This window comes from Podarcis filfolensis (assembly GCF_964270895.1).
Source record: "Podarcis filfolensis genome assembly, chromosome: 3".
In the NCBI taxonomy this organism is placed as follows: Eukaryota; Metazoa; Chordata; class Lepidosauria; order Squamata; family Lacertidae; genus Podarcis; species Podarcis filfolensis.
In genome coordinates, this window is record NC_139606.1 from 75,443,158 (window position 1) to 75,470,527 (window position 27,370).

At 41.7% G+C, this 27,370-nt stretch overlaps 1 protein-coding gene across 1 annotated transcript in view; it reads left to right on the plus strand.

Moving 5' to 3' along the window:
* Positions 1-27,370, plus strand: part of DISC1 (DISC1 scaffold protein) — a 170,526-nt gene continuing 143,156 nt past the window's right edge. The window contains 4 exon segments of the mRNA XM_083606010.1: positions 1-512; positions 17,495-18,300; positions 18,304-18,531; positions 19,565-19,634. Coding sequence (XP_083462136.1) covers positions 437-512; positions 17,495-18,300; positions 18,304-18,531; positions 19,565-19,634 — 1,180 coding nt within the window. The 5' untranslated portion in view covers positions 1-436.

Below are 27,370 nucleotides of genomic sequence, written 5' to 3' on the forward strand. Positions count from 1 at the left end.
CTACAGCTTGTTTAGCGTATACATAAAGCGGCACTGGCTGAGGCATGCAAAGGGAAACAGAGCGAGATTTCGACCATTAGGGCTTCTGTGCTTTTGACAGCTGCGCGACAGGCAGAGGCTCAACAGGTGAAGCCGCCTCTAGCAAAACGACGCAGGGCAGAGGAAAAAATTTCCTTGCCGTCCTGCGTTGGATAAAAGGCACACAAAAGCCCGGGAAGAGGAAGAGCGGGGGGTCCGAGCATGGCAGATCCGAGAAGTCCCGGGAGCGTTCTCTCTCCCCCACCCGGCCGGAGCGGCCCAGGGGGCGGCCTCAGTCAGCCCCTGGCTCCCGCCTGCTCCAGCGGATGCGAGTCGCCGCCGCCGCCGCCGCCGCCGAAGGGGCGGGGAAGGGGCTGCGACCGAGGCGGCCCACGAACGGCAGCCTCGGAAGAGGAGGATGTGGAGCGGCAGCGGCGGCGGCCCCTCAGGAGACCTAAGGCGTCGGACCCCTGAGAGCTCGGAGCCAAAGGCCGGTGAGGATTGGGCGCTTCTCGGGCTGAGGGGGCGGCGGGGACGCCGGAGTTCCTCCTCGCCTCAGCTCCACGCCCGGCGGCGGGCGCGGGAAGAAAAGAAGCGGGATTCTTCTCCTCAGGCGGAGCCGCTTTTCTAACGGGGGAGAGCGGGAAAGCGCCGCCTCTTCCCCCTCACCCCCCTGGAGCCTTGGGAGCGGCAGGCGGCGGGAAGCAAGGGGGAAGGCTTTGCTCCCTCGGGAGAAGTTTCAGTGCTGCTTTCCCCTCCCTGTCTCCGCTGCCCCTAGAGGCGGCACTCGGGCAGGCCGGCAGCAGCAGGCCAGGAAGAAGACTAAAGCGGGGCTGCCGGTCCGCGTCCTCCCTCGCCAGGGCTCCTGGGCCTCCAACAGTCGCCGCCTCGGCTAGAGAGGCAGAAGTTGGGAAGGTCCCTCACTTGTTGACTTCCAATGGTTAAAGGCATAGGAGCCCTGCAGAGAAAAAAAAAAGGGGGGGGGGGAATCCGACGAAGGGAAGTTATTGTAAAAAACAAAAACCAAGGTAAAAGTTATGGTACTGCACCCTATACCGGGGCTAGGGGCCCTGGGGCTCTCCAGGGGCTCTTGGACTACAGCCCCCATCAGCCCCAGCCAGCAAGGCCAGTGGTTAGGGAAGCTGGGAGTCTAGCAACATCTGGAGCCCACAGTTCCCCCATCTCTGCCATATATTGTGACAGGACGTGTTATTATGATCTGTGCTCTTCTTCTTCTTTTGTAAAGTTTCTTTTATTTCATTTTACAGCGTGTATAAAGCAGAAGTATTAACAGCAACAAGATGGAAAACAAAACTATAAAACAGGCACCTAGAATGAGTCCACTTGTTGCACATGGGTTAAAACAACAAAAGTCTGAGTAAAGACTGTTGTCGTTTCCAGAATATCAAGGTGACCTGTATTTGTCGATTTAACAGGATTTGTTTATCTTGCTTAACTTTAAATAGGACCACTCAGCAGTTTCCAAGGAAGGCATTAAAATTATTCGTAGAAGTCCCAAGTTAAAAACGAGGTCATTATAAGCGAAAGTTACAGATGAAAACGCATATTGACAAAGTTTTTATAAACTTTTTGTGCAGGCATCAAAAAGTGTATAGATAGGGCATTCTGCCTAATGTCAGCTAGTAGGAAGTTCCAGAATGCAGGAGTTGTCAGTCTAAAATATCAATCCCTTACAAGTGTGAAATTTTGTGGCACTTGTAAAAGTACCAGTTCAATATTTATTCATTAATTGTGGAATGATTACAGTCCTGGTTATTTATATATATACATATATATCTTTTCATCTGTTGCTGTTTCTATGGCATTTTTTTGTTGTTACTACCAAAAATGGTAGCAATCAGCTGAAAGTCTAAAGTTTGAAGACATTCTTCTAACTTGCCCTTATTGGACCTGTTGCCACATAAGGAATTTACCGGTCACAATGCTGGAATTTGCTCTTTTAGTTATTGTAACAAATAATCATCTAGATAAGCCTTTATGAAGCAAGTGCAGCCAACTCTCAGAAGACTGAAGAAGCTAGATTGGTGGGCAATATTTATCTGTCTGCTTTGATAACTGTATCTTGCAACTTCCCCAATCCCATCTCCAACCAAGAAAACAAACTAACAAAAAATAGATAAGGATTTGTTTATTTAATGGCCCACACTTCCTCCCAAAGGTGCCCAGAGCAGTAAACACTTGTGATTTAAAAAATAATTAAAGATAAAAATATATATTTAAAAACATAAAAAAACAGTTAAACACAATAAAACATGTAAAACAATTTTAAAAACTGATATAGCGAAAACATGTGCCTGGGCAGACATGAAACAGAACACTTTTCAGCAGGTGTGTAAGAGAGTATAGTGATGGCACCTGTTTAATGTCAACAGGCATGGAGTTCCAAAGCACAAGTGTTGCAACATAAATTGTACTGATGAAAGTCGTTAAATTTCTTCTTTTGACAACCAAGAGGGGTGCTGTTCCTCAGAGTACTAAAAACACAGTATGTAGAAAAGCATCTTGTAACTACTGTCTGTTCCACCTTGTAAATCCAACTTCAGCTTTGCAAGGGCTGAGAGTTACAGAGGTGGAGCAGCTTTTTGGGGGGGGGGAGCGGGGGGGGGGGAGGAGGAAACAGTTAAACATTTCTCTTCAAAGCCACTTCACTGATCTTCAAATACAAAAAAGTGGGAGATCTGGGTCATGGATTGTCTGTCCCTGAGGATCAAACTAAATTAATTAAGGTGGCAAACCAAGCGTGGCCAACCATGATCCAATCTCCAATATATATATTTTTTGGGGGGGAAAGTTAAAAGGAATCATGAGACTGATTTAGATTGGAGCTGCAGTTCTGGGGAAAGTATATTTAACCCTTCACCCCCTGTACTAGTTTCCCAATCTCAGTTGCATCCTTCTGAAGCATTCCATCTTTGCACTCCAGAAGAAAATGTGCGCATACTGCTCAGACACACTTTGGGATGAAGAGTGTGGCATCATTTGCAGCCAGCAATTGTGGAATCATTGTGCCTCATCATTGTGGTTCAGGTGAGCAGGTTTGTACGCCTTTGCCATATGACTTGGGGTTCAAATTGATTCTTGCTGTGTCACCCAAAGTGTAGCTCTGGAACACAGTGGGGGGGGCGTAGAAATACCCACAAGAATTGACACACAGTTATTGCTTTGTTTGACTCTACTTTTAGCTGGAAAGATATCTGACTTAGAACCTTCAAATTGCACAATACTAGTATGCATAGGTGCCAACTCCTTGGGGCCCTGGGAGCTCAAGCACCCACGAAAATCCCCGTGAAGGGTCAGTTACCCACAAATTTCAGAACCAGGGCCATGTATGCTGCATGGCACCCACGGCCCCGGGCACCCACAGTCGCGGGATCAAGTTGGCACTTCTTTTAGTATGAATAGTGCTTTGGAAAGTTTAGAAGAGAAATTTTGTGGAAGTGATCTTTCCAGATATCTTAGAGGCCTACTCAGCTGTCCCTATCATATTTCTTGTGAGATCACTAAGCAAGGCAGAACAGCTTATGCTTGCATTTTTCATGTAGCTAGCTCTGACTCTTGATTAAAATCTAGATTGTTAGCTCATTGTATATCCTCTTGTGTCAGACTGGAAGAGGTCAGTACATTCAAATAATATGCATATCAACCAAGAGATAATATACTTTCCACCAAATTCAGTGATATTTTTCTGAAAATGATTTCTGGCATATGCAGTGATTTCCAGACTCCTGTGGCAATTTAAAGATATAACAAATTTATTACAGCATAGGCTTTTGTGGACAGATACGTTCTGGTGTTCCTGCTCCTTAAATGCTTCTGTTGTTTCTCTGAATTACAAGTTGCCCATTTTTGATAGCTGTAATACCTAGTGGACTTTTCTGAAGTTTTGTATATGTCCTTTTCACACAATAATTTGTACCTCTGTATGTTAATCCATAGATTGCTAATTGCATGGAAATGTCACTGCATGTGTTTTCTCACACATAAAAGTTGTACAATCATTTCTGTATTGAAACAGTTGCAAAGTATTTTCTCAAAAGGGATGCGGGTGGCACTGTGGGTTAAACCACAGAGCCTAGGACTTGCCAATCAGAAGGTTGGCGGTTCGAATCCCCGCGACGGGGTGAGCTCCTGCTGCTCGGTCCCTGCTCCTGCCAAACTAGCAGTTCGAAAGCACACCAAAGTGCAAGTAGATAAATAGGTACCGCTCCGGCGGGAAGGTAAACGGCGTTTCTGTGCGCTGCTCTGGTTCGTGCTGGCCACATGACCCGGAAGCTGTACGCCGGCTCCCTCGGCCAATAAAGCGAGATGAGCGCTGCAACCCCAGAGTCGGTCACGACTGGATCTAATGTTCAGGGGGTCCCTTTACCTTTACTTATTTTCTCAAACAAGACAAGGGCTGCTCTCCAGCACAGAGTGAAGGATGTTTAAGTGCATTGAAACTAGTCAGCTTTAGCCAGCCTCTGTGTTTTTTTGTGGTCATGTAGTACAGTGATACCCCAATGCCCACACTAAAATAATTTCCTTCATATTTGTTCTCTTCTCAAACTTCTTCACATTAATTAGAGAAGTGCATTTTATTTTCTCTTCTGCTTTTTTGCTGGTGGATTATGTGATACTTAGACCACTTACATTTTCTATGTAAAGAGTGCCTTTAAAAATACAGCCCTCTTCCACAATCATAGAATCATAGAATTGGAAGGTGCCCCAAGGGTCATCTAGTCCAGTCCCCTGCAAAGCAGGAAACTAAAGAATCCCTGGCAGATGGCCATTCAACCTCTGTTTAAGAAATCCCCAGCAAAGGAGAGTCTACTACCTTCCAAGGTAGTCCTTTCCACTGTTGAACAGCTTTTACAACAACAACAACAACAACAACAACAACAACAACAAGGGCTGCACTTCTCCCTCCTCGGGGAAAAGCCCCCAAGAGCCGCACACACGCTCCGTGCGCTCTTTAAAGGGAGTGCGGCTCTTGAGGGATCCTTCCTCCCACTGCCCGGGCTGTGTGCGTCTATCCCGTAAGCCAGGACAGCAAGAGGGATCGCTGTGCAGTGATCCCTCTTGCTGTTCTGGCTTCTGGGATTCAGAATATTTTTTTTCTTGTTTTCCTCATCCAAAAACTAGGTGGTCTGGTGTGTCTTATAGAGCGAAAAATGTGGTAGCAAGAATGGATATTTCTTGGGAATTATTTAGAAATCTGTTCAAATGGTTTGAAAACCTTTTTACCGCATCAATTGCTTATCACATTCACATTAAAGAGGGTCCTCCATTAATCCCACCCCTAGCACATTTAGCCTGATGGCTGATGATGTGGACATTCTACTATGTGAACAAAATATTTAATAACTTGCATAGAATACTGTACACATTGCTGTGTATTTCAAACTGCATGTGCATATAACAACCTGCACTTTCCCTTTATTTCTTGTTGCACTGTATGAGGTAACTAGTTTATCTGAAGAAATTCACCATCTGTTTTAATCCTACAGAGGGCATTCTAACCTTACAATTATTCTGAGTGGATATGTGTCTGGATCATATTTTCTGTTTTAAATATCTTGCATATTTATTTGGATTTTGAGTGTAGAAGGGAAACGTGATCACATGTTATACCTATTATGGAAAAACATAATGAATTTTTAAAAAAGTAAATAGTAAAATAAAAACAGTGCAAATATTCATGAAGACTTTGATGCAGTGCAGTCGCAGCAAATCTTTACTCATATCTTCTCAAAACATCAAGAAACTGTAGGAGCTTTTACACATCTTCCTGTTTGTTTTTGTGTAGTCATGTGAACCGTCTTTGCCAAGAGAAGAATTCTTTAAATAGTGAAGTCTTTGGAACCCATTTTAAAGCCTCCTTTGGGTGTTCCCTTTTCAGTTTTAGTCATAGTCCCCCAGAGAGTCAAAAGGCTTTCAGTTCCAATATAATGCCTACACTGTTTCACTGGAATTTTTTTTAGAAAAGATCTCTATCAATAGACTTCTTTGTCTCTTCAGCTGAAGAAGCCCAGGAAGTCCTTAAGTCGGACAGATACTTTATTAAGTAGCCATCACCCGATCAGATGTCTGATTCAGTAAATGACATTATGCTTTGTTTTTTTGGACACTTCCATAGCCAAATATTGCTTGGCTGAAGAATTTTATTTATATGAGTGATTAACAGTCTGATCCTCTGCATGCTTACTTAGAAGTAAGTCCAACTGAATTCAGTGGGAGCTTACTTTTAAATAAATGCAGATACTATTCTATCCTGAATAAATACTTACTAACGAAGAAAAAGAAATTGCCATTGTGTGTTTACCAAACAGAAGGAAAATCCCCAAAACTTGTATGGCCAGATGTTGAGTGCACTTTGCGGATCAAGTGAAATTTGAGTAGTTTTAATATATGGGGACAGCTTTTATAAACTTCAATATGTTTATAAACTTGCAGCCCAATCCAAGGCATAAGTATGCTCTATTGGGCTTGATGGGACTTACTGCCATGTAAGTGGGATTTTAGGATTGCAGCCTCAGTGTGTAAAGTGATTCCAAGGGAAGATTAATAACATTGAATTGTAGGTATCCAAGTTGAATATCTTTGCTTTTGTCATAGCTTATCCAGCCAAATTCTATTAGCTTTGTCAGCTTGTTGCTGTATTTGGCTCATGCCCTCCACTGCTTTTGCAAATTTGGAGAAACCTGCCTCTGTTTTGATGACATTGCATGCAGCAATACTTCTGCTTCCCTTTTTTTGTGCATCATACAGATGTAAACAAATAACTTGCATGGAATGGAAGCAAAAGTGTTGGGTCTGTCGTTCTTGAGGTTGATTGATTCCTTTTGCTCTTTAATGATTCTTGAAGTTCCATACTCTTGTATAGGGATTTAATTTTTTTTACTGGTAAGTTGTTATTCCGGTGTCAAGTTGGTAAAATGTGGGCTGGATGAGGTTGTTGTTAGGAGGATTTATAGCTGGTTGGCTGGCTTAACCCAAAGAGTGCTCACTAATGGTTCCTCAGCATCCTGGAAAAGAGTGTCAAATAGGGTGCCATGAGGTTCTGTCCTGGGCCTGTTGTTGTTCAACATCTTTATAAATGTCTTAGACGAAGGAGTTGAGGGGATGCTAATCAAATTTACAGATGATATCAAACTGGAAGGGGCAGCTAATGCTGCAGAAGACAGAATTGGGATTCAATATAATAATAATAATAATAATAATAATAATAATAATAATAATAATAATTTTTTATTTGTATCCCGTCTTCCCCGCCCGTGACCTTAATGGATTGAAGAACTGGACCCAAACTAACAAAAACAATTTTAATAGGGACAAATGTAAGGTTCTACACTTAAGCAGGAATAACCAGCTGCACTAATATAAGATGGGGGATACCTGGCTTACCACTAGTACATGTGAAAGGGATCTGAGAAAAATGGGAAAGGGATCTGAGAAAGGATCTGAGAAGAAAATGAGTCAACAGTGTGATGCAGCAACAAAAAATGCTAATGTTATTATAGGCTGCATCATCAGAAGTATAGGAAAGTAATAGTACCACTATTCTGCCTCGGTCAGACCACACCTGGAGTACTTTGTTCAGTTCTGGGTGCCGCATTTTAAGAAGGATATTGACAAACTGGAATGTGTGCAGAGGAGGGCGACCAAGATGATCAAGGGTCTGGAAACGAAGCCTTATGAGGAACAGTTGAGGGAGTTGGGTATGGTAAGCCTAGATAAGAGGAGACTGAGGGGAGATATAATGTAACCATATTCAAAAAGCTAAAGGGCTGTCATGTGGAAGATGGAGCAAGCTTGCTTTCTCCTCAAGTTAGAAGAAAATAGATCAGGAAGAGCTTTCTGGTGTAGAGTTGTTTGACAGTGGAACAGACTCCCTCAGAAGGTGGTGGATTATCCTTCCTAGGAGGATTTTAAGCAGAGGTTGGATGGCTGTCTGTCATGGATGCTTTAGTTGATATTCCAGCATTGCATTGCTGGAAGTTAGACTAGATGACCCTCGGAGTCCCTTCCAACTGTACAATTCTATGATTCTAGCTAGTGACAATGGGTGGCATGTACATGGTACTGTATATAACTTCTGCTTCAGGCAAAATGGCTTCCTTCTTAGAAAGATTGTCGGGCTGAATGCTTGTGATAAATACAATATTTTTGCATGATAGATGCTCTTTAATCCTCAATGCCTTCATTTTTAATTTAACTTCTAGATACGTCTAAAAGCACCAAATCCTTTTGACATAGCCTTTATATTCAATAGGGATGCGGGTGGCACTGTGGGTTAAACCACAGAGCCTAGGACTTGCCGATCAGAAGGTTGGTGGTTCGAATCCCTGTGATGGGATGAGCTCCCATTGCTCGGTCCCTGTTCCTGCCCACCTAGCAGTTCGAAAGCACGTCAAAGTGCAAGTAGATAAATAGGTACTGCTCTGGCGGGAAGGTAAACGGAGTTTCTGTGCGCTGCTCTGGTTCACCAGAAGCAGCTTAGTCATGCTGGCCACATGACCCGCAAGCTGTACGCCGGCTCCCTCAGCCAATAAAGCGAGATGAGCTCTGCAACCCCAGAGTCGGTCACAACTAGACCTAATGGTCAGGGGTCCCTTTACCTTGTATTCAATATTTAGATACAAATGGCGTCTTCTTGTGGCAGCTGGTAGCTAGTCCACAATTTTAGATATTTTTGAAGGCTGTATACTTGTTTGTTTGTTATTAAATATGTCAGTCACTTGTCGCATAAAAGGTCTCCAGATGCTTACAATATATTTTAAACATATATAAATATACATTAGGGACGCGGGTGGCGCTGTGGGTAAAACCTCAGTGCCTAGGACTTGCTGATCGTAAGGTCGGCGGTTCGAATCCCTGCGGCGGGGTGAGCTCCCGTCGTTCGGTCCCAGCTCCTGCCCACCTAGCAGTTCGAAAGCACCCCTAAGTGCAAGTAGATAAATAGGTACCGCTTTATAGCGGGAAGGTAAACGGCGTTTCCGTGTGCTGCGCTGGTGCTGACTCGCCAGTTGCAGCTTCGTCACGCTGGCCACGTGACCCGGAAGTGTCTTCGGATGGCGCCGGATCCCAGCCTCTTGAGCGAGATGAGCGCGCAACCCTAGAGTCGGTCACGACTGGCCCGTACGGGCAGGGGTACCTTTACCCTTTAAATATACATTATACTGCAAACATGTTCACAGAAAAACACAAACAACTAATATAAAAAAATACACAAAACAACCCACACACTCCCTACAATAGCAGCAGCGACAACACATGCTCCTGATAGTTATTGTTCAAGCTGCTCAACTTAGGGAGCCATCACCATTTTTTTGTTTAAGAAATTAAGGGCAGCTGGATGGTGGAGAACCTTGAAGAATTTTGAAGGCAACGATGAAATGGTTGTACAAGATCTGTTAGCAGACAGGGAAACAGTGCAGGGATTTATAAAGGGACATTGCATAGTTAGAGTGACAGTAGAGGCAAATAATTTTGGCAGCAGGGTGGTAGATAGAGGTGATAGGGCAGTGGAAGGCTAGACAGAAGACTGCAGCAGTCAAGGTGAAAGATGGCTAGGGTGTGCAACAGTATTTTTTCCGAGAGGACAGAGGAAGGGTTACAATATTTGTAATGTTAAAGAACATACTATCACAATTGGACATCTACAGCTGAGATGTCAGAGATGGAGCAGTTCTTGGTGAAGTGAAGATCAAGAGAATATTATCATGCTCTAGTTCTGTGAGTCCAAGGGGATTTTTAGGGTTGTACTTCCTCAAAAAGCTGGCAACCATGCTGCATGATTAGCTGCTTTTGAAGCTCCCCTTGAGTTCAGAAGAGGTTTTTTGTGTTTCTGTTTGTTCAAATGGAAATATCTAAAACTCCACTGGGATACCAGAAGCCTCTGTCACAAGCCCAAACTCTCTAGCAGGGTGCTCAGAGCACTGATAGTAACTAGAAAGAACAATGTTTTTCAGTGACTTGGAAAGTGAATGTCCATGCTGTTTGGTTGACAGGGTCAATTCATTTTTTGCACAATAATAAATAAGATAATGACCTACTGTGTCATATTAATAATGCTTGATCTGAAAGGTCAAGCAATTTTCCATTTGGTTAATTCATTTACATGGGGAAAAACACAAGCATTAACTCAGGGTCATATAGACAGTTTCGAGAGAAGTGTGTTTACTCTGTATTTAAATTCATGTTAAATTTTAAACCAGGTTACTTTTCAAGAGGTGTATGAATGTAGCTGAAACAGAAGAATAAAAATGATCTGATTAAAAAAACATTTTGGTTTGAAAGGGTCTCGAGCAAGCAGCCTTCCAGTGGTCCCTTCCAAAGTCTAGCAGAGAACAGATAGGGATGGGCAGAAGGGATGGGTGGTGGCATTGAAAGCAGCACAGCTGCCTCTGAGTACTTTCTCAGCCCAGCCCCCGATGGCACCACATGAGAAAAGTGTCTCACCCATCATGGTTTTTTTAAAAAATACATTTTTTATTAAAGATTTCTTGGTTTACAAAAGTATGTGCAATGTCTCTTTTCTCAAGTTACATTTTCTACAGATCAGTTTCATTTGTTGAGACATTAGTGCAGGCATAGGCAAACTCGGTCCTCCAGGTGTTTTGGGACTACAATTCCCACCATCCCTGACCACTGGTCCTGTTAGCTAGGGATGATGGGAGTTGTAGTCCCAAAACGTCTGGAGGGCCGAGCTTGCCTGTGCCTGCACTAGTGTTACATTAGGAAGAAAAGGGGGAAAGAGGTGGAGGGGGCTATGGTGAGTGGAGGTGGAGTCGGGTGGCGATGTTTCTATTTTACTTAATGTATGTGTGGGGTTTTGTGTCAGCGTTGCTTGTGCGGGTTCTCTTCACTATTCGCTTGTGTTTCTTTGGTGGTGAGAGAGGTTGGGGTTGGCCTAGGGTGTGGTTGTTTGTTTGTGATTGGCTGTGGTGAACTTTGTTTTCATATGTAAGTGGGTTGGATGGGGCCTCACCCCTCCTGTATAGGATTTCAGCCTTAGGAATCAATTGGCTGTTAGCAACTTTAAAATATCTCATTGATTTTTCTCGTTATTTATTTATATTGTGAATTTATATTATGTCCTTCAGTATAAATTAATATTAGAATACTGGCTTTCAATAAAATCCAGCAGAAAAATAGAACTTTTAAAATTTGCTACATAACATATTGAAAGGTGATGTTATCAAGTTCTTACAGTTTCCAAAAGATTACTCATTCCAGATTTGAGAATGTGTTCAAAATAATTTAATGTATTTTTAAAAACTGTATCTGGGTGTTTTAGGATCTGTTTTCCATCAACTTTATTTATGCTGGTCTCTGTCTTTAACCTGAAATCAATTTCCCTAACCAGCTCTCACAAGTAGTTAACAGCGGAATAATTTCATTTTAAATATGCTTAAGATGGGTATGTATGTTTTGAGCTTTGGTGGGAAGGGAATAGGGAGAGAACAAACCCTTGTAATATCTTACAGTATAGTACTATTTTAGTATCATTATTGTGAGCCCAATCAGTAGGAAATTCCTTCTGTGAATTATGCCATGTGGGGGGGGAAAAGCATCTTAAAGAGTAATTAGTGCACCTTAAGTGGTTTTGCAAATGCATGTGCTCCTTCCTCTGCCTTCCTTCCATTCTTTAAGTATCTGGATAACATGTCCTGATCCTGCTATGTGATCTTATGTGATCCTGTGCATTACATTATATTGTAGTTTTGAACATGCAGTAAATATATTGGAACAGCCAAAGTAGTATAATTGGGATAGCTAGAGATCAATCACAATCCAGATTTTTATTAAATTGAATGGCCAAATTTTGGACATTTCTGACTTATTGACTTGAAATGGCAGCTTCAGTGTTTGTTGTCTTATTCTCATTATGGGCAATCACTACTGAGTTGCTAGGAGAAGATTGCTTTCTATTTCAGTAAACTCAATTCTCATTCCAAATGGACTGTGTGTCAGACACTTAATTTGCAATATATTCCCTTGGTGAAATTAAAAATTCAAATAGTTCAGCTGGAACACTCAAACTGTGCTTGCTTCTTAAATTGGCCTCTGTTGGCATGTTGTCGTGCTGCCTTTTATCTGCCTGATGAGTCTTATACTGAAGCACTCACCAGGTGTTTTGACAGAAGCGAGTGGCGTTGAGGCCAAAGATTTGTCTTTCAGCCAATACTTGAGACATGAGTGACTTATTAAATAGTTCCTCAAAGGCGACAGTCATATAAGACATCACATTCTACCAGGTAATGCTACCCGTTAAAATATTGTTGAAACCCTATATTGAGTTTCAACAAAAACCATTTTGTATACAAGTAGCCTAACTCCAACAAGTTTGACTTAACCTAACAGAGCTTACCTTGAAGTAAATTAGAGACCTAAATTTTCAAACTATCTTCTGCTTAGGATTGTCAGTGAATCAGGCCAAATCATTGAGCACAGGACTGGAATCTTTTTCCAGCTGTTTTTATTGGACGTACAGTACATCTGTGCAGTAAATACAGTACAAAGTGATGTAAAAAAATGCACATACAGGGTTGGTCTTCTTAATGTGAGGGACATGTGTGAAGTAGAAAATTGAACTACAGTAAATTATTTTATAAGCAGCTGTTAAGTTAGCACTGAGAGTCAGGAGTCACTGCAGGGGTCCGAGTGAGGAGCAAAGCCATGTCAGGTGAGAGCCAGGAAGACAGCTATTGCCCATGGAAACCTCAGCCTAAACAGGAAGCCTTTTATAGTTTGTCTGTCCTATGGGAGCCCAATGATTAGCCTGGATCGGCCTGGCCAGAATCTACAATCACTTTACTGTCCAGGGAGATGACCCAGACTGCAGTTCTGGTGGCTCCCTATACAGGTCAGCCAGTTGCTCATAGTATTGAGTGTTTCCAGTCCTTGACCAGGTTGCTCCTTGCAGTATAAAAGCTGAATTTTTTTTACTACATATTTTAATGATTAATAGTAAGGTTCAAATTATTGATGTGGACATCCAGAACCTTAATTAAAACTGTATCATTAGGCAGCTTGTTTCTCTTGGATTCAGGAATGGCTGATGTTGAAAAATACCGACTTGCTGAATCTAGAAGGATTCAATAATAGATATGGTTGGCATGCCTATTTGGGATACTAGAAGATTAAAGTCCACAAAGGCTTTCTGAACCATGTGATTAGGAAACCGTTATATATGGTGTGGGCTAAATATAAGGACTTACTAACACCAAAAATGCCATGGTGGATTTCACCGACAGAAGCATTCTCAGTTTTAAGAAAAAAAAATAGTTTAAAAGAAATCTAGGTTAAACATCTGCTGGAGATGCAGGGAAGCAGAAGGCACTATGCTCCACATGTAGTGGAACTGCAAAAAAACCCAGGGAATTTTGGGAAAAAATATATAATGAACTTAAAAAAATGTTTAAATGTTCCTTCCCTAAGAAGCCTGAAGCCTTCCTATTAGGTATAATGAGCAATGAAATTCCAAAATGGGTAAGAAAAAAAATTATGTATGCAGTAGCAGCAACAAGAATTCTGATTGCTAAGGTATGGAAAGGAGATTCTACTCCCTCAAAATTAGACTGGCAGAATAAAATGTTAGAATATGCAGAGCTAGCAAGATTAACAGATTCCAAGATTCCAAGACCATACAGATCAAATATTTAATAAAGAGTGGAATATTTACAGAGAATATCTAAAAGAACATTGTAATAATCTAAATTCTTTGGCAGGCCTGGATTGACTTCTGCATAAAATAAGAGAATTTTACAAAATTTACACAATTGAACAACCTATGAGAGAGAATGTTAAGTGCACAGTTGTAATGTAATTCAGGAACCACAATGTGGGGATTGGAAGTCATGTCAGAATTCGTGACATGTCAATTCAATCTTTTATTTTTTTGTAATGCGTGTTGATTTTGGATTGTCTTTTGTTGATCGTTGCATATTGTTTTGTTTTGTACTTGTTTTGTTTTTAAAACCAATAAAGCATTTTTTTTCTTTTTAAAAAACCTTTAGTTCTGTGTCGGTTTATGCCTTCTCTGGTACTTTCTTCCAGAAGACTAGGTGTACATTTTTGCTGTATCCCCCTGTGGAAGCATTGGAAGCTGAACTGGATAAAAAAATCCTACAGGGTAGATCAGTGGTTCCCCCCAAAATTTCTTCAGTCTGCTTGAAAATTGCTGAGGGTCTTGGTATGCCACTTAGTGATTTTTTTTCTGCCTGTGGTAGCAATTGTAATGTGCTGTGCTATTTGCTGTTATGATTTTTAATTGCATTTTTACAGGTATATTGTGGACCACCTGAATGAAGCTTACAGATCACTGGTGGTCCATGGACCACAGTTTTGGAAGCCCATGGAGGTGGGGAGAGAGTTTGCATCTGAAATGATGCAAACCTACTCCTAGTGTTGTTTCCTACTAGATTACCTTGATCAGCAAGGTAAAATGTTGTTCTTTAACCCAAACAGTTTAAGTGGCTTGCTTAAAGTTAAACCATGACTACTTGCAGCAGATGGTATCTTCTGGGAATAGGAAACTTACAAGAAGGATCTTTCCTCTAGTTAAGAGTAATGTGAATAACAGGAAGCAACTTGCCAGCTGGTGTTCCTCCTGTTTCCAAAAGTGTGCAGTGTCGCTGCTTTCTCAATATGCACTTCTCTACTGTAGTGTGCCATTTAAAGACATGTTCAAGGAGACTGAAAGCAGCAAAGGATTTTTCAGTCTTACAAGAAGCTATCATTTAATGATATATCACAGCAATGGTATATATTGCTTTTAAATTTTGCACTCTGTGTATGTGGGTGTTTTTAAATGAACAGGTGGTATTTCAGCCTTTGTAACCTTGCTTTGTGCAGCAAGGTGATGCAGATTTGAAAAACAAACAAACAAATATTAATCAGTTCATTTTATGACTTGACTTGCTGTAGTTTAGTGCCTCCTTGCTTCACTGGGTGGTGCCATCCTTGAAGGCTTATGAAGGTATATTTGAAGGCTTTGCAAAACTGCGAAATTGATAGGTGTATTCTCTTTAAAAGCAACAAACACATATTCAAATGGGCTGTCCTTTCCTGCCATAGTTCTGCTATGAGGGAGGAGAAAGATGGGAGAAAGCATGTATTTTCTTTTGTATTCTCTCACTCGCTGTTTCTTATAGTTGCATACCCTCCAACACTTCTCTGATGAAAATAGGGGCATCCTAGTTGTTGGTTCCAGACTGACAAGGTAAACATAAGGCTGGGTTCTGTGGTGGTAATTGCAGCAGTTAAAGGGAGGAATTGCGGAGGGACTCAGATTTTATTGGAATGGGGGCTTCAGGGAGAAGGGGAGTGAGTTGGTGTGACAGTAGATCTGGAATTAGGGAGCATTGGGGCTGGTTGGGCATGAGTGTGTGCTAGCTTGGAGCTATCTGAGTGTAGGGGTGCCAACCTGAATAAAATATTGGGGGAGCAGGTTAGCCCCACTCCACATAATTGATCCAAAGGTGTGGCGCACGCACACACTATTTGAATGGCAATCAAATTTGGGTGGGGGCTGGCCACCTCAATACCCTCAATGGGGTGTGTGTACAAAGAGACCTCAGCCCCTAGGAGTTGGCTCCTATGTCTGAGTGATTCTCACTGGGGTTTGAGGTATTTGGCAGTGACTTGGGGACCAAGGCGAAGTCATTGGCCAGTTGGAAAGACCTCAAAGGGGCAAAACATGTCAGAAATATCTCAGATGGAGAAAGCTTTTTGCAAAAGGCATTGATTTGGACCCTGGAGAGATACTGCTAGTTGGAATGCACAACACTGGGGTAATTGAACCAGTGGTTCTCTCAGAACACAACAGTTTTGTTTTTCATATATTCAGAGGGTTTGGGAAAGTATTGGCCCTAAAAATGGTGGCAAGGTCTTTGATAGAAACTGGTTTATATATTCCTTATGTGTTGGAGTACAGCTATATACTTATTCGTAAAGCCATACTAGGCTCAAAATGTGTGGAAGCACTTATGTAGACCATAAAAGTTTAATGTTTGAAAATAAAAACAGGCCATGAAAACAGGTCTGAAGCTAAAGTTGAAAATTGGAATTGAATGTGAAATGCAGCTGGATTATGGCACACAGAAGAATTTCTGTGATTGTAAATGGAACAGAAGCACTCTGTGATATGGTGCCATCTATGTCCATGGTGCTTTGCAAGGAACTGATATGACAGGTCCCTACCCCAAGGAGCTTACAATTGGAAATAGGCAATAGGAAAATGGTCCAGCTGCTATTATTCTTCACATTAACAGCAGACAGTCTGAATCTTATTGCTAAACTTTCAATGTGAGGGACAGCACAGGTGGAGAGAAAACAACCGTCATTCAGCCTTCAAAAGGCATGAACAAAAAGGGGTGGGAGGAGTGGGGGAAGAGGGTTATCCATCACAACGTCACACCAGGGATGTGTGCCTATGCCTTTGTCAATGGAGTACAAGGAGTTAATACAGTAATGTGTGCAGGGTTAGAATAACCAGCAGACATTGTCAGACATTCCACTGATCATGGTGGGGAGAAGGGTACTCTGCAAGGGTTTATTTATATGTACATTACTAGGCAATTTTTGGGCCCCCAATGCAATTCGCAATACATTAAAACAATAAAATAATTTAAACAATTTAAAACATTATAAAATTTGGGGAAATTAAAACTCAATGCCCTAGTTAAATGCTGTTGAAAACCATGAATGGGTCAATCAGTTAGCTGTCCATGTGCCAATCACTTTGAATGGCTGACATAATGTACACTTAGACATGTGTACGTACATCTTGTCCCTGTATCTAGGGATGGAATGAAATCCAAAATCCGTGATCTCATATGCAAGGGCTGTGCCTGTCTATTCAGATACAGATCTATACACATAATAGATAATGTGCATAATCCCAAGATTTATAAGCCAAATATGTCAGCCAAATGGTTAGAGTGAATGATAGCAGTCTCTTAAGTCTATCTTTTTATATAAAACATTTCACATATATATTCCGCATAATAACTTTTGTTATCTCTAGATTCTAGGTTGATAGGTGTCATCTGAATAAGAGTGCTACCTAGCCAGCTTTAAACCAGTCTGGCTGGTTCTTTGCCTTCTATCTGCATTGTTCTCTCTAAAATCCAGGTTCATTGCTTAAATAGTGAGCAACTTCAAATGTGCAACTTCAAATGTGCACACATTTAAATAGATTGACAAAAGTGGTGAAATTACAAACCTGGGAAAAGTAGGAGAATGTGTTGAGAAATGTGGGCACAAACCACTTGAATGGATGGAATAATACATGGGCTATTGAAATTTGTGTTATACCAGATGCCAGCCCCTTAGTTTCTACTTCTCAGCAGCATTATGTTGCTAAAAGCTAAGCCTATGTATATATTTCAGGGAAGTAATTTTCTCCAGAAGCTGCTCTCTTACAAGGCAAAATATTGTTGTGACCCTTTTGTCATTTTCTTTATTTTAGAGGTCCAGGATGGCTCACTGCCTGCGGGCTCTTTTCACAAAAAGAGGGTGGTGAAGAGGCCAGGATACATGAGAACAGAAGTGCTGCAGCAGATAGGATTTCAGCCTCTTTCTGACTGTGAACCCTTCGGCCCCAAAGGGCTTGAGCATAATGGCAGAAAACACTACAGAGAATTTAAAAATTGCTTTCTGAAGAGGCGATGCAAAAATGATACATTACATTGTAATGCTTGTGTAAACAATCCCTCGGTTTCCCCAGATGTGGCAACTGGATCGCCTACTGCTGGAAATAAAGCAGACAGTCTCAGACCCCTGGCTGATTTCAGAGTGCAGCAATCAGAAGATCTAATTCAACCTGTTTGTCCTGTGGTTGCCATCTATAAAAGAGATCTGTTGCCTGCATCCAGCTCATCCTCACAGCAGACTAATTTGCTTGACTCTGTGAAGGAGACTGCTTTTCCTGGTGGAACACAGAAGAAGGAAAGAATGCATGCTTTGGATCAGAAGGAAGAGAACAACAACCAGGAATCTGAAAGCAAGGACATGCCTTGTAGCTCTTTCAGTCCTCAGGATCACTTTAATTCAAGTTTTAGCTTCATACAGCTCTCGCTAAATTCAGCTTGTGAAACAAATGGCATTGGAGGCCCAGTAGATTGTAGAGAGCCTAAAGAAGCTTGGCAAACATGCAAAACAGGAAGAGCAGAAAATGTTACTTTGCATGTTCCTTGGGAGGGACAAAGAACTTCAGGGAAAGAACTGTGGGCTTCATCCATCTCTCTGTGTAGCAAAGACCACAAGTGCCCAAGGTAGACTGCAGAAGATGATAAAGTGCAGGATTGTGAATCACACTCACTTTCACATTCGAATGCTGCATTTTCCTGTTCAACTGAGTCTTTGGAAGCAGCATCTGCTGGTTCTTCTGTGACCTCAGGCTATGAAAGTAGTAACACTGTTAGCGATCACAGCTGGGATTCCCTGATGAAGAAATATGATCCAGTGCTACAGGACTGCTTGCTGGGCAACCAAAGTATATTAAAGGTTAGCGTTTTCCCTCATTCCTGTTTTGTGTTATAGGAATTTGAAATAAAATCCACAGCTTGTTGTGCAAGACAGGAAGCAGTTGTTGCACTTATTGGTGGCATTTGTAGTGTAGCTTGGAAAATATGGTTATGGTATGGAACTGTTGTGGCTAGTTCTAATCAACATGCAAAATTCAGCCCCATCATGCCCTGTAGTGTATCCTCCATCATATTGGTCCTTTAGTTCCTTAGTGCGCATTCTCCTCTCTTCCAAAAATTCCTACCTTACCTACTCCCTTTCTGCCCAACTCCAGTTTAAAAGGGGCCTTGAAGTTGCCACCAGCAGGTAGCAGCTGGGAAAGCAGACTGGGCAGACACACAGATCCAGGCCACAGTCTTTCCTGCTGTGGTGAGGTGTATTTCCATTTCTATCATATTATTTTCCTCTATACATATAAATATTATTCAATGTGATGTCCTCTCTTTTGGTAGTGCATTTCCTCCCCGCTCCCTTTTTTGGCAATACATAAACAGCCAACCAACACAGTGTCATTTGCCATTAGGTTTTTTCCTGGTTATGCTCCCCATAGCTCCCTCCATGCCACTTCCATCCTCTTTCACAGAGGTCTTTCCCCTTGGGTTATTGATTCTTAGCTCACTGCTTAGTCTTAATGGTTTCAGGCTTATTTTAAAATTAGGTAGAATTATTACTATTTGACGTCATATTTCTTGGCTGAAGCATGAAAGGCAGGAGACGGAATTCAGAGTTTGTTCTGTATTTGTGCTTTCAGATTTGCATGTGAATGGATATTATCAAACATGAAACCTGTCTCATTTGACAGCTTGTGAAATGCTCTTCTAATATCTCGATGCCTGCTCTGTCCAGCTTTTGAAATCTATAAGACATAAGTATCCTTAGAAATTTTCTAGTTAAGTGTGCCAAAATTGATACACTTGAAATGTTATGATCATATATGCAGTTATATAGATTTGAATTCAATAGCAAATAAAGATTCATAGAAATATTGTTAATTGTCTCTTAATTAATGCAGATAAAATCCTTAATAAGAAAGCTTCAAAGACTTCAAGCGAAGGCGGTAGCTGAGGATGATTATGAGAGGGGTGAGTTTTTTCCTCCTATTGCTGGACTTCTATTTTGTTTTACAATAGTTTTCTGTGATAGTTTTTTGGGATGACGAGGTCATTCCCCTTCATTCAAGGGTTCAGGGTGGATTTCAGTACTCTCCTATCCTCAGAAAAATCCTAATGAAGGAGGTTATAGAGAGTGAATGACTTGCCAAGGCCAACCAGCTAACCTTAATGATGGGGTAGAGATTTGAATCTGAGTCTTCCACATCCCCATTAGGAAAAATAAAATGATTAATAGCATGTGAAAAAAGCAATGTTATGTATTATTGCATAGAGCTAATTGTATGTTTAATTCAAACGTTTGTAACAGAGTCTTAGTACTCTAGAAAAGAAAATCAGATTTGGAAGGGAGAAAACTGGAGCTGAGAAATAGTAGTGGAGATGGGGAACGTAACCCTTTTCCTGCTCATCACTTTTCTGCCCCAATTTTCTGCCTCCTAAAGTGGTGGTTCTGTTGTTTTTCAAGGTTTGGGGGCTCTATTATATGTATATATTTGCATGTGACATATAGTTAGCTGCTGAGTGTTAACTCAAAATTAGAAAAATTGATATGGGAATAGTCAACTTCTACTAAAAAGAAATGAGATAAAGTAATGGGGAGAAAGACATTATTTCTTCCCTGCTCTGTGCTTAGTCACTAAAGGAGGGCCACTCATGGTCCATATGGTTGGAGGATAGATTACCCTCTCTCTCCACTACCCTTTTCTATGCCTAGCTGTAGGTGAAGTTGGGATTCTAATCAATGTTAACCATGCAAAAAGAATGTGATCAGCATCTAAAATAAATAAATGCAGAGTCCAAGGGTATGATGGTGTTGAGATGCAACCACCCTTGTGTTGCACTTCTTCCAGTGTCTTCACTTGCGGAGTCATCTGTCTGTTCTGTTCTTTCACACTGTGTGCTTTGACATGCATGGCTTTCTTTCATTTTGTGTCAGATCCTCAGAATTTCTACTTCCCCCAGAACTGGGCCCATGGCTATTTGTATTCCATCATGGGACCACCATGTTCTAAAAAGCACTTCTTGTGTTATTTTTGAAAGGCAGATGTTTGTAATGCAGTGGTTTGCACTCAGGAGTGACTAAAGATCCATGAAAAAATAAGGTTGATTCTATCTAATGTACATGACTCAAGGGAACTTAGTGTAAATTCCAGAACTACCTTTGGAGCTTTGCATTAGTTGCATTTTTATAAGTAACAAGTATGTTATCATTATGACATTACATTTCCATAGATCATCTTGTCAAAATGCACATAAGGAGGCAAACTTAAAGCTGCAAGAACAACAATATTAGTTTTTCCTAACTTTTTACTTCTTGACCTATTTCTTTCTTTTTCCTTTCTGCTGACGCTGTTCTCAGCCAAGTTTCTGGCACTGCTTTTTATTATTTTGTGTCATATGACCAGACTTCTCAAGATCTTTTGTGAAATCCACATTGCTTCTCTCAAGGGAAAGCTTCTGATCTTGAACGCTGAGAGCAGGAAGAAGAATTAAAATCTTGACCTTCCATTCCCTTTGCTGTCATGTCGGTTTCAGCTCTGTTTGCAGAAATTACTTTGTAGTTTGGGGAATGTAGCAAAGTCACACCTGGTGAAAAGTTAGGTTTTAAAACTCACTAAAGTATGGAAAGACTACTTGTTACCAGTCTCTTTTTGCAAGACACCTGAGCTGATTATTTATAATTCCTCATGTGATGTGAATAATAGGTTGTATGCTAGGGCAGGAAGGAAGTGGATTAGGGGAACTTGCAGGCCCCATATGATAAACAGAGTATATTACGGGGAACAGGATGAAATAAATCACCATCATTATGAAACAAGGTGGGGCAGACTACATTAAGAACATCCTATTTGATCCTTAGTAATTATATTTGCAAAAATGGCAGTGGGTTCAGGTCAAAGTTGTTGAGCTTTTTTTTAGGAAGAAGCAAAGCCCGTTTTTAGGGGGTGCAGGGCAAAAAAAATGAGCTTTTTTTTAAAGGGCAGCCAAAGTTGTTGAGCTTCTTTGGGGGGAAGCCAGTGATCTACCAGTGATCTACCACAAACATCCAGTGATCTACGATCTACCTGTTGGACGTGCCTGATCTAAGACATTTTATTGTAGGGCTTCACTATACATGAAAATGTTTCTCACAATGATGCATTGTGGTCCTGTTGTATAATATCTCCCACCCTATGCTTTCTGGGCAGTCACTGAACTAGACTTGGTCTCTTTTTTTTTTTAAATGATATTTATTGGAATTTTCAAAATGTTACAAAATAAAAGAGACAAAGAAAAATGCAAAATAAAAATAATTAACAAATTAAAAAGGAAAAAAGACAAACCCCTCCCACCATATAGATACAGATTCAAACAAAAAATAAAAAAATAAAAAAAAATACAAAAATACATCACAAACACTTAAAAACATTTAAAAACAAATTCATTATTTCCAAATCCTCAACTGTCATTACCTTCTTTCTTAGACCTCCTCCTCCTCCCTTTCTTTGTATCCTAGTTGTTAATTATCCCAGCAAATCCTTTCCATATTTCATAATATTCTGTCATTACATTACCCTAAACTGTTTTAGTCTTATCTTTCTATAATAAGATAAATCTTAAAGCTTAAAACTTAAATCTTGTCCTTACCAGCTTCTCATAACCATAACATTCTTTCATAATTCTTTAAACATTTTTGCTAAAGCCAAGTAATTTCATTCCAACATTTTTCTAATGTTCATCAATTTTATAAAACAGTTCTAATGGTAGAGAAAAGAAATACAAACAAGTCCAATCTTCATCCAACGTCCCTTCCTCCTGGTTCCGGGTTTTGTCAGTCCTTATTATCACGTCGATCTAGCTCATTAACCTGGCAACCTTGTATCCGAGGCCCTCAAGTCTCTTCCATGTCCCTTCTGCAGCTCTTCTTCATATTTGTAGCTGTATTTTCCCTTGTCTCCTGCTCGTGATAGCTCCAGCTTGACAATATTTTTAGCCCTTCTCGACAGATCAGCCCCTTTTCCATATTCAACATATAGTATTTAACAGCATGTTTCAAAAACCCTCCAAGATTAAGAGCCCCCACAATCCCAAACATCTCACGGCCCATTGCCATATTTGAAAAGTCCAGACATCTCAGCATAGGGGGGTCAATCCAGCCCCCCATTTCCAAGCCAAACCAAACTTTTTATTTCCAAATCTGGCTTTTTCCAAGTTCATTTGTCAAGTCCGAAAACTCATATTCCTGTTGGGCCTGTTCTGTCAAAACACACGATTTTCTTAGCTCTAGTTTATGTTGTCTTTGCTTTATTCTGTTTACAAAAGAACGGAAGACTGACTTCCTGTTTAGACCTTCCCGTTCCGTACCAAATTAAAATAGGTATTTAAGATCCAATTCTTTTCTGCTCGCTAGTCCTTATTTGATGTCCAATTGTTCAAAATCTAAGTACTCACGGGTGCTTGTTTTGAAGTCCAAATTGTCCCAGGAAAGAGGCAGCGCTCTCCAGCAACAGCTGTGCGGCTTCGCTCCACGGAAATAGCCGTTGACTCTCAGCACCGCACCACTTCCCCCTCTTCACTTCGGAGCCCGTTAGTGGGTTCCTTAGCGAGCTGGGGGGGCGCTAAAGGTGCCCGCCGAGTCCCATGGTCACAGGCTTCATCCGCCTGTGATTTTTGAAAGGGTCCGCGCTTCGCCGTAGCGGAGAAGACCCGTTTCCCGCGGAGCTATTCCCTTCAGTTCAGAGGGAGTCCGCCATTGCCGGTGGCGCCACCCCGGAAGTCCTAGACTTGGTCTCTTCAGACTCCTTTCCCTATATAGCTATGAATGGAATGGTGAATCTGCTGGAGGTCTTTTAAGACTAGCATTTTGGGCACAGGATTTCTTCCATACCGTGAATTGGTTAGAGAGCATAAGTGGGTGATGAGGAACTGGAAGTATGTAACTTGTTTTATGGAGATGATGTTTCTGTGCTTTTCTCACCTTCTCATGAAAAGCTATTTTATTACTATGTCTGAAATGATTCACAGCTCAGCTTGGCCTAACGTTGTAGCATGATCAGCCATGCCTGATTAAACAAGGTGTAGCTTGGAATGCTGTGGTTGGGTTGACCCTGGGGCTCCAGGAAAACCAGAATTAATTCCACGGAGAGGGCAGAGAGAGGTATGATCTCTCTGCTGGTCCATATGTAGGCTTCCTCCGACTTTGGGGAATAATTTCACCTCTGACCTTCCAAAGGGCACACCTTTCTGAGAGACCTTTCCCTAAACCAGCCTTGCCTGTTGGACTGTAGCCAAAACTAGTGGAGTGAAATATCTCTATCCCAATGTGTTATCTAGGAAAATATAGGTATTCTAGAGAAACCAGCTGCCTGTGATGAGGGGTCCACTAGTATCTGCCTGGTAGACTTGGTTGCCTATCGACTTCCAAGTCACACCAGGTTTATGCCCTCTGTTGCATTGTGTTAGTGAAATCTTGGAGAATAATTATTGCCTGGAAATAGGTATTTATTCCCTATAATGGATATACATCTGATAATCTCTCTCTGTAATATGTGGGTTGCTTTCATTATCTCCTCTCAGTTCCCCAGATAGTCTTTGCGATATTGAATATTGGGCCTTCCTGTAGCTGGATCTCTCTCTAATCCAGATGAACACAAACATTGTTTCCCAAAGGTATCTGGTCATATATCTTAGCATAGTTTTCTTGAGTAATGAAGAGAGATGAATTAAAATTGTTTTTACCTGGCGGACATTGGGGAGAAACCCATTCATTGTTCCCACTTCATTAATAGAATTTACATTTCACAATGAAGGCACCGATTAATCATTAACATTTATTGAAGAGGCTTTCCTGGGATAATACATTTGGGAAGTAGTTAATACCATTTGCTTAGAGAATCTGTCTCTTAACAACAAAGGAGTAATACATTCTGATGAAATTGTGCTGATATTTCTAATTAGCAGGCAAGAATCTCCTTGGTACTGTATGTTTTGACAAGTTTTTCCCTGGGCATTAAAAGTATTGTTTCATTATTGTGGATTTTGGGTGATATTTCCCTCTGCGCAAGGTTATATTTATTCTGGGAACTGTGATATCATACCTAGGGTATTTCTTCTGTAACAGAAAGGCACAAATTTACCTTTATCTTCTTCCTTCTCCTTTCCTTTCTTTAGGTCTCTTGGTGACTTTTAATTGAGATTTGTGTTCTGGTCAGGAATAACCCATTTGTTATTACTAATGTATTGGTAACAAGATCCTCTGGTAATAAATGATTAATTCATTGCAGCTGATGTAATAGTAGTTCCCCAGGAAATGTACTGGTGGTAACAGCCCCATGCGGCAATACAGGCCTAATTTGATTTGTTGGCATCTAGGGAATTTTCTCTCTTTAAGGCTCTTAGCTCTATATGTGAGTGTGATCTCCATTCTGATATTGGTGGGAGAGTGGCGATATAAGCCCCTGCCCCACCTTCCCTTCCCAGTAAGAATCAGACATGCCACCCTTGTAGCTAGTTAAGGAAAAACAAGATGTGCAGACACCTGCTATGTATTTATGCACATTTCTAGTTTGGCCCAGTTGCTTGATCTGTGAAGGGTTAGCTGTGTAGACAGCATTAGGCCTTTGTGCCATATTCAGCCCATGAAGGCTTTCCCACCATTCTGTACAACCTAAACTGCTGCCATATGGTGACTCGCCCTTGGGGTAATGTTGTTTCTGCCCTGTCCAAACTCTGGAGCGGCTCACAGGATCTGGAATGACCTCTGGAAATTCATTTCACAGCCACCTTGCTGCCCCCACTTGGGTTTAGCAGAGAAGTGGTGTCCCCCACCCCAACAAACCCCTTTCTCTTTGGTGTGCAGTTCTGCTCTTACAGAAACAAGCTCCTTCACTGGGCAGAAAAACTTCCTTTGCCTAGATCTCAGGCTGTAGGGTGTGTGTGTGGTCTGGTTTCTAGCATAGCTTTCAAAATGGGCACCAAATTCTAAGGAAGGACGAGCTGCTTTTTTAAAAGTGTGTGCGAACTTACTAAAGAAGTGCGCATGCACACGAAAGCTCATACCAATAACAAACTTAGTTGGTCTTAAAGGTGCTACTGGAAGGATTTTTTTTATATTGAAGTACACACACAGTACTACTAATTGTATGAAAATGGATGTAAATTCTCCCTTGCTTTGGTAGCTAATTGAGAGAATTCCAGTGAAAGTGTCAAGTTATCCGCTTTTTCCGGATTTCCTCTGCAAATTCTAGTCAATTGCTAGCAGACAAACATATCTGTACCCGTCACCCACTCATCAATATCTGACAATGCAAGATGCAAGACAGGTTGTTTGGGTTTTGTTTATTTTTTTGTTTAATCTCTCCTTAGAGCACAAAGCAAAGGAGCATTCCCACGAGGGAAAGGTAAACAATAATCCTAAACCACTTTCCTAAGTGAATCTGACACTCAGGTGCAGGGTGTGCCTGTCCTCAAGCTCCTCCCTCCCACATCTGTTGTCCTAGACCTGAGTTCTCGTGGCGAGTTCCCGCCCCCCACCAGGATAAATAAAGACACAAGACACCATAATTTAAGGTTAAATGGGCGAATTAGGCCACAACTTTATTGAATTCAGGAATGAGAGGCATTGGCCTTAGGCATTGGTCCTAACGACTATCCAGCTCCAGCCCATTTGCTGGAGACACGGGAAGGGTTAACACCATAGTGGGGGAGTCTCCTGCTGAGGCACGTCAACTAGGAGCTCCCCCGGGTCACCGCTTGGGGGCGTGCCTTTGGCCCACACCTCCATAGGCTTCGGACAGGGCCACGCCCCCCGGAGTCCTTTATTGGACCACCCTTCGTTCACTGGGGGGAGGTGATGGCGTTCCTCCCCCCCCATCCTCTTAACCCCTTCTTACCAATGCCTAACCGCCAATGCCGAGAAGTTGTGACGAGTTGCTACGAGGTAGGCGAAAAACCAAATGGCTGTAAATTGCCAATTGGGAAACATTCCTACCATGCCCCTTGCGGCGACAGACCGAAGTCCATAGCAAAGTCAGAGACCTACCTAAAGCCTACCTACAGGGAGGGAGGGTGGGAAAACGTGGGGGCTACCTAAATAGGGCAGGCCATGCCCCCCAGCCAGCCGATTGGCTGGCTGGGGGGGGGAAGACGCGGCTGGGATTCCCCTGCTCTCGCGGGGGCTGAAACCAGCCCCTGCTCACGTGGGGGTGGACGTGAAGCCCGCAACCCCACCTCCTGGACAGGCCGGAAGTGGCTTTGTCCTAGACCTGAGTTGCATCCAGGGAGAGGTTTCTCATTATGGGATTACTTCTCTGTTACTGTGCTCCAGCAAGGGAAATTGAAAACAAAGAAGCAAAGCTCCTGCTGCCTGCATCAGACTTTCAGATATAGGGAAAGGTCAAACTTGGTTCTTGTTGTTTTGTTTACAGTCAGGCAGCATATGCATTTTGTTAAATAAACAAATTCGGAATCTTTTTATTTTCTCTATTTCATCAAATTTATATGGGGCATAAACTGTTTAAAAAAACATCAACAACCCACAAAGTGGCTCACAAAAAGAAGGAAACAGAGATATCAGTAAAAACAGTTAAAAACAGAAATCCAGAAAAGCTTGGTTTCGAGGGTGGGAAAGGTTTTAGGAATGAAGGGGAAAGGGCAGGGCAGTGGCTGGGAAGAAAGATATTGTGAGGGATTACCCATCCTAATCATGGATATATATATATATCTTTTAA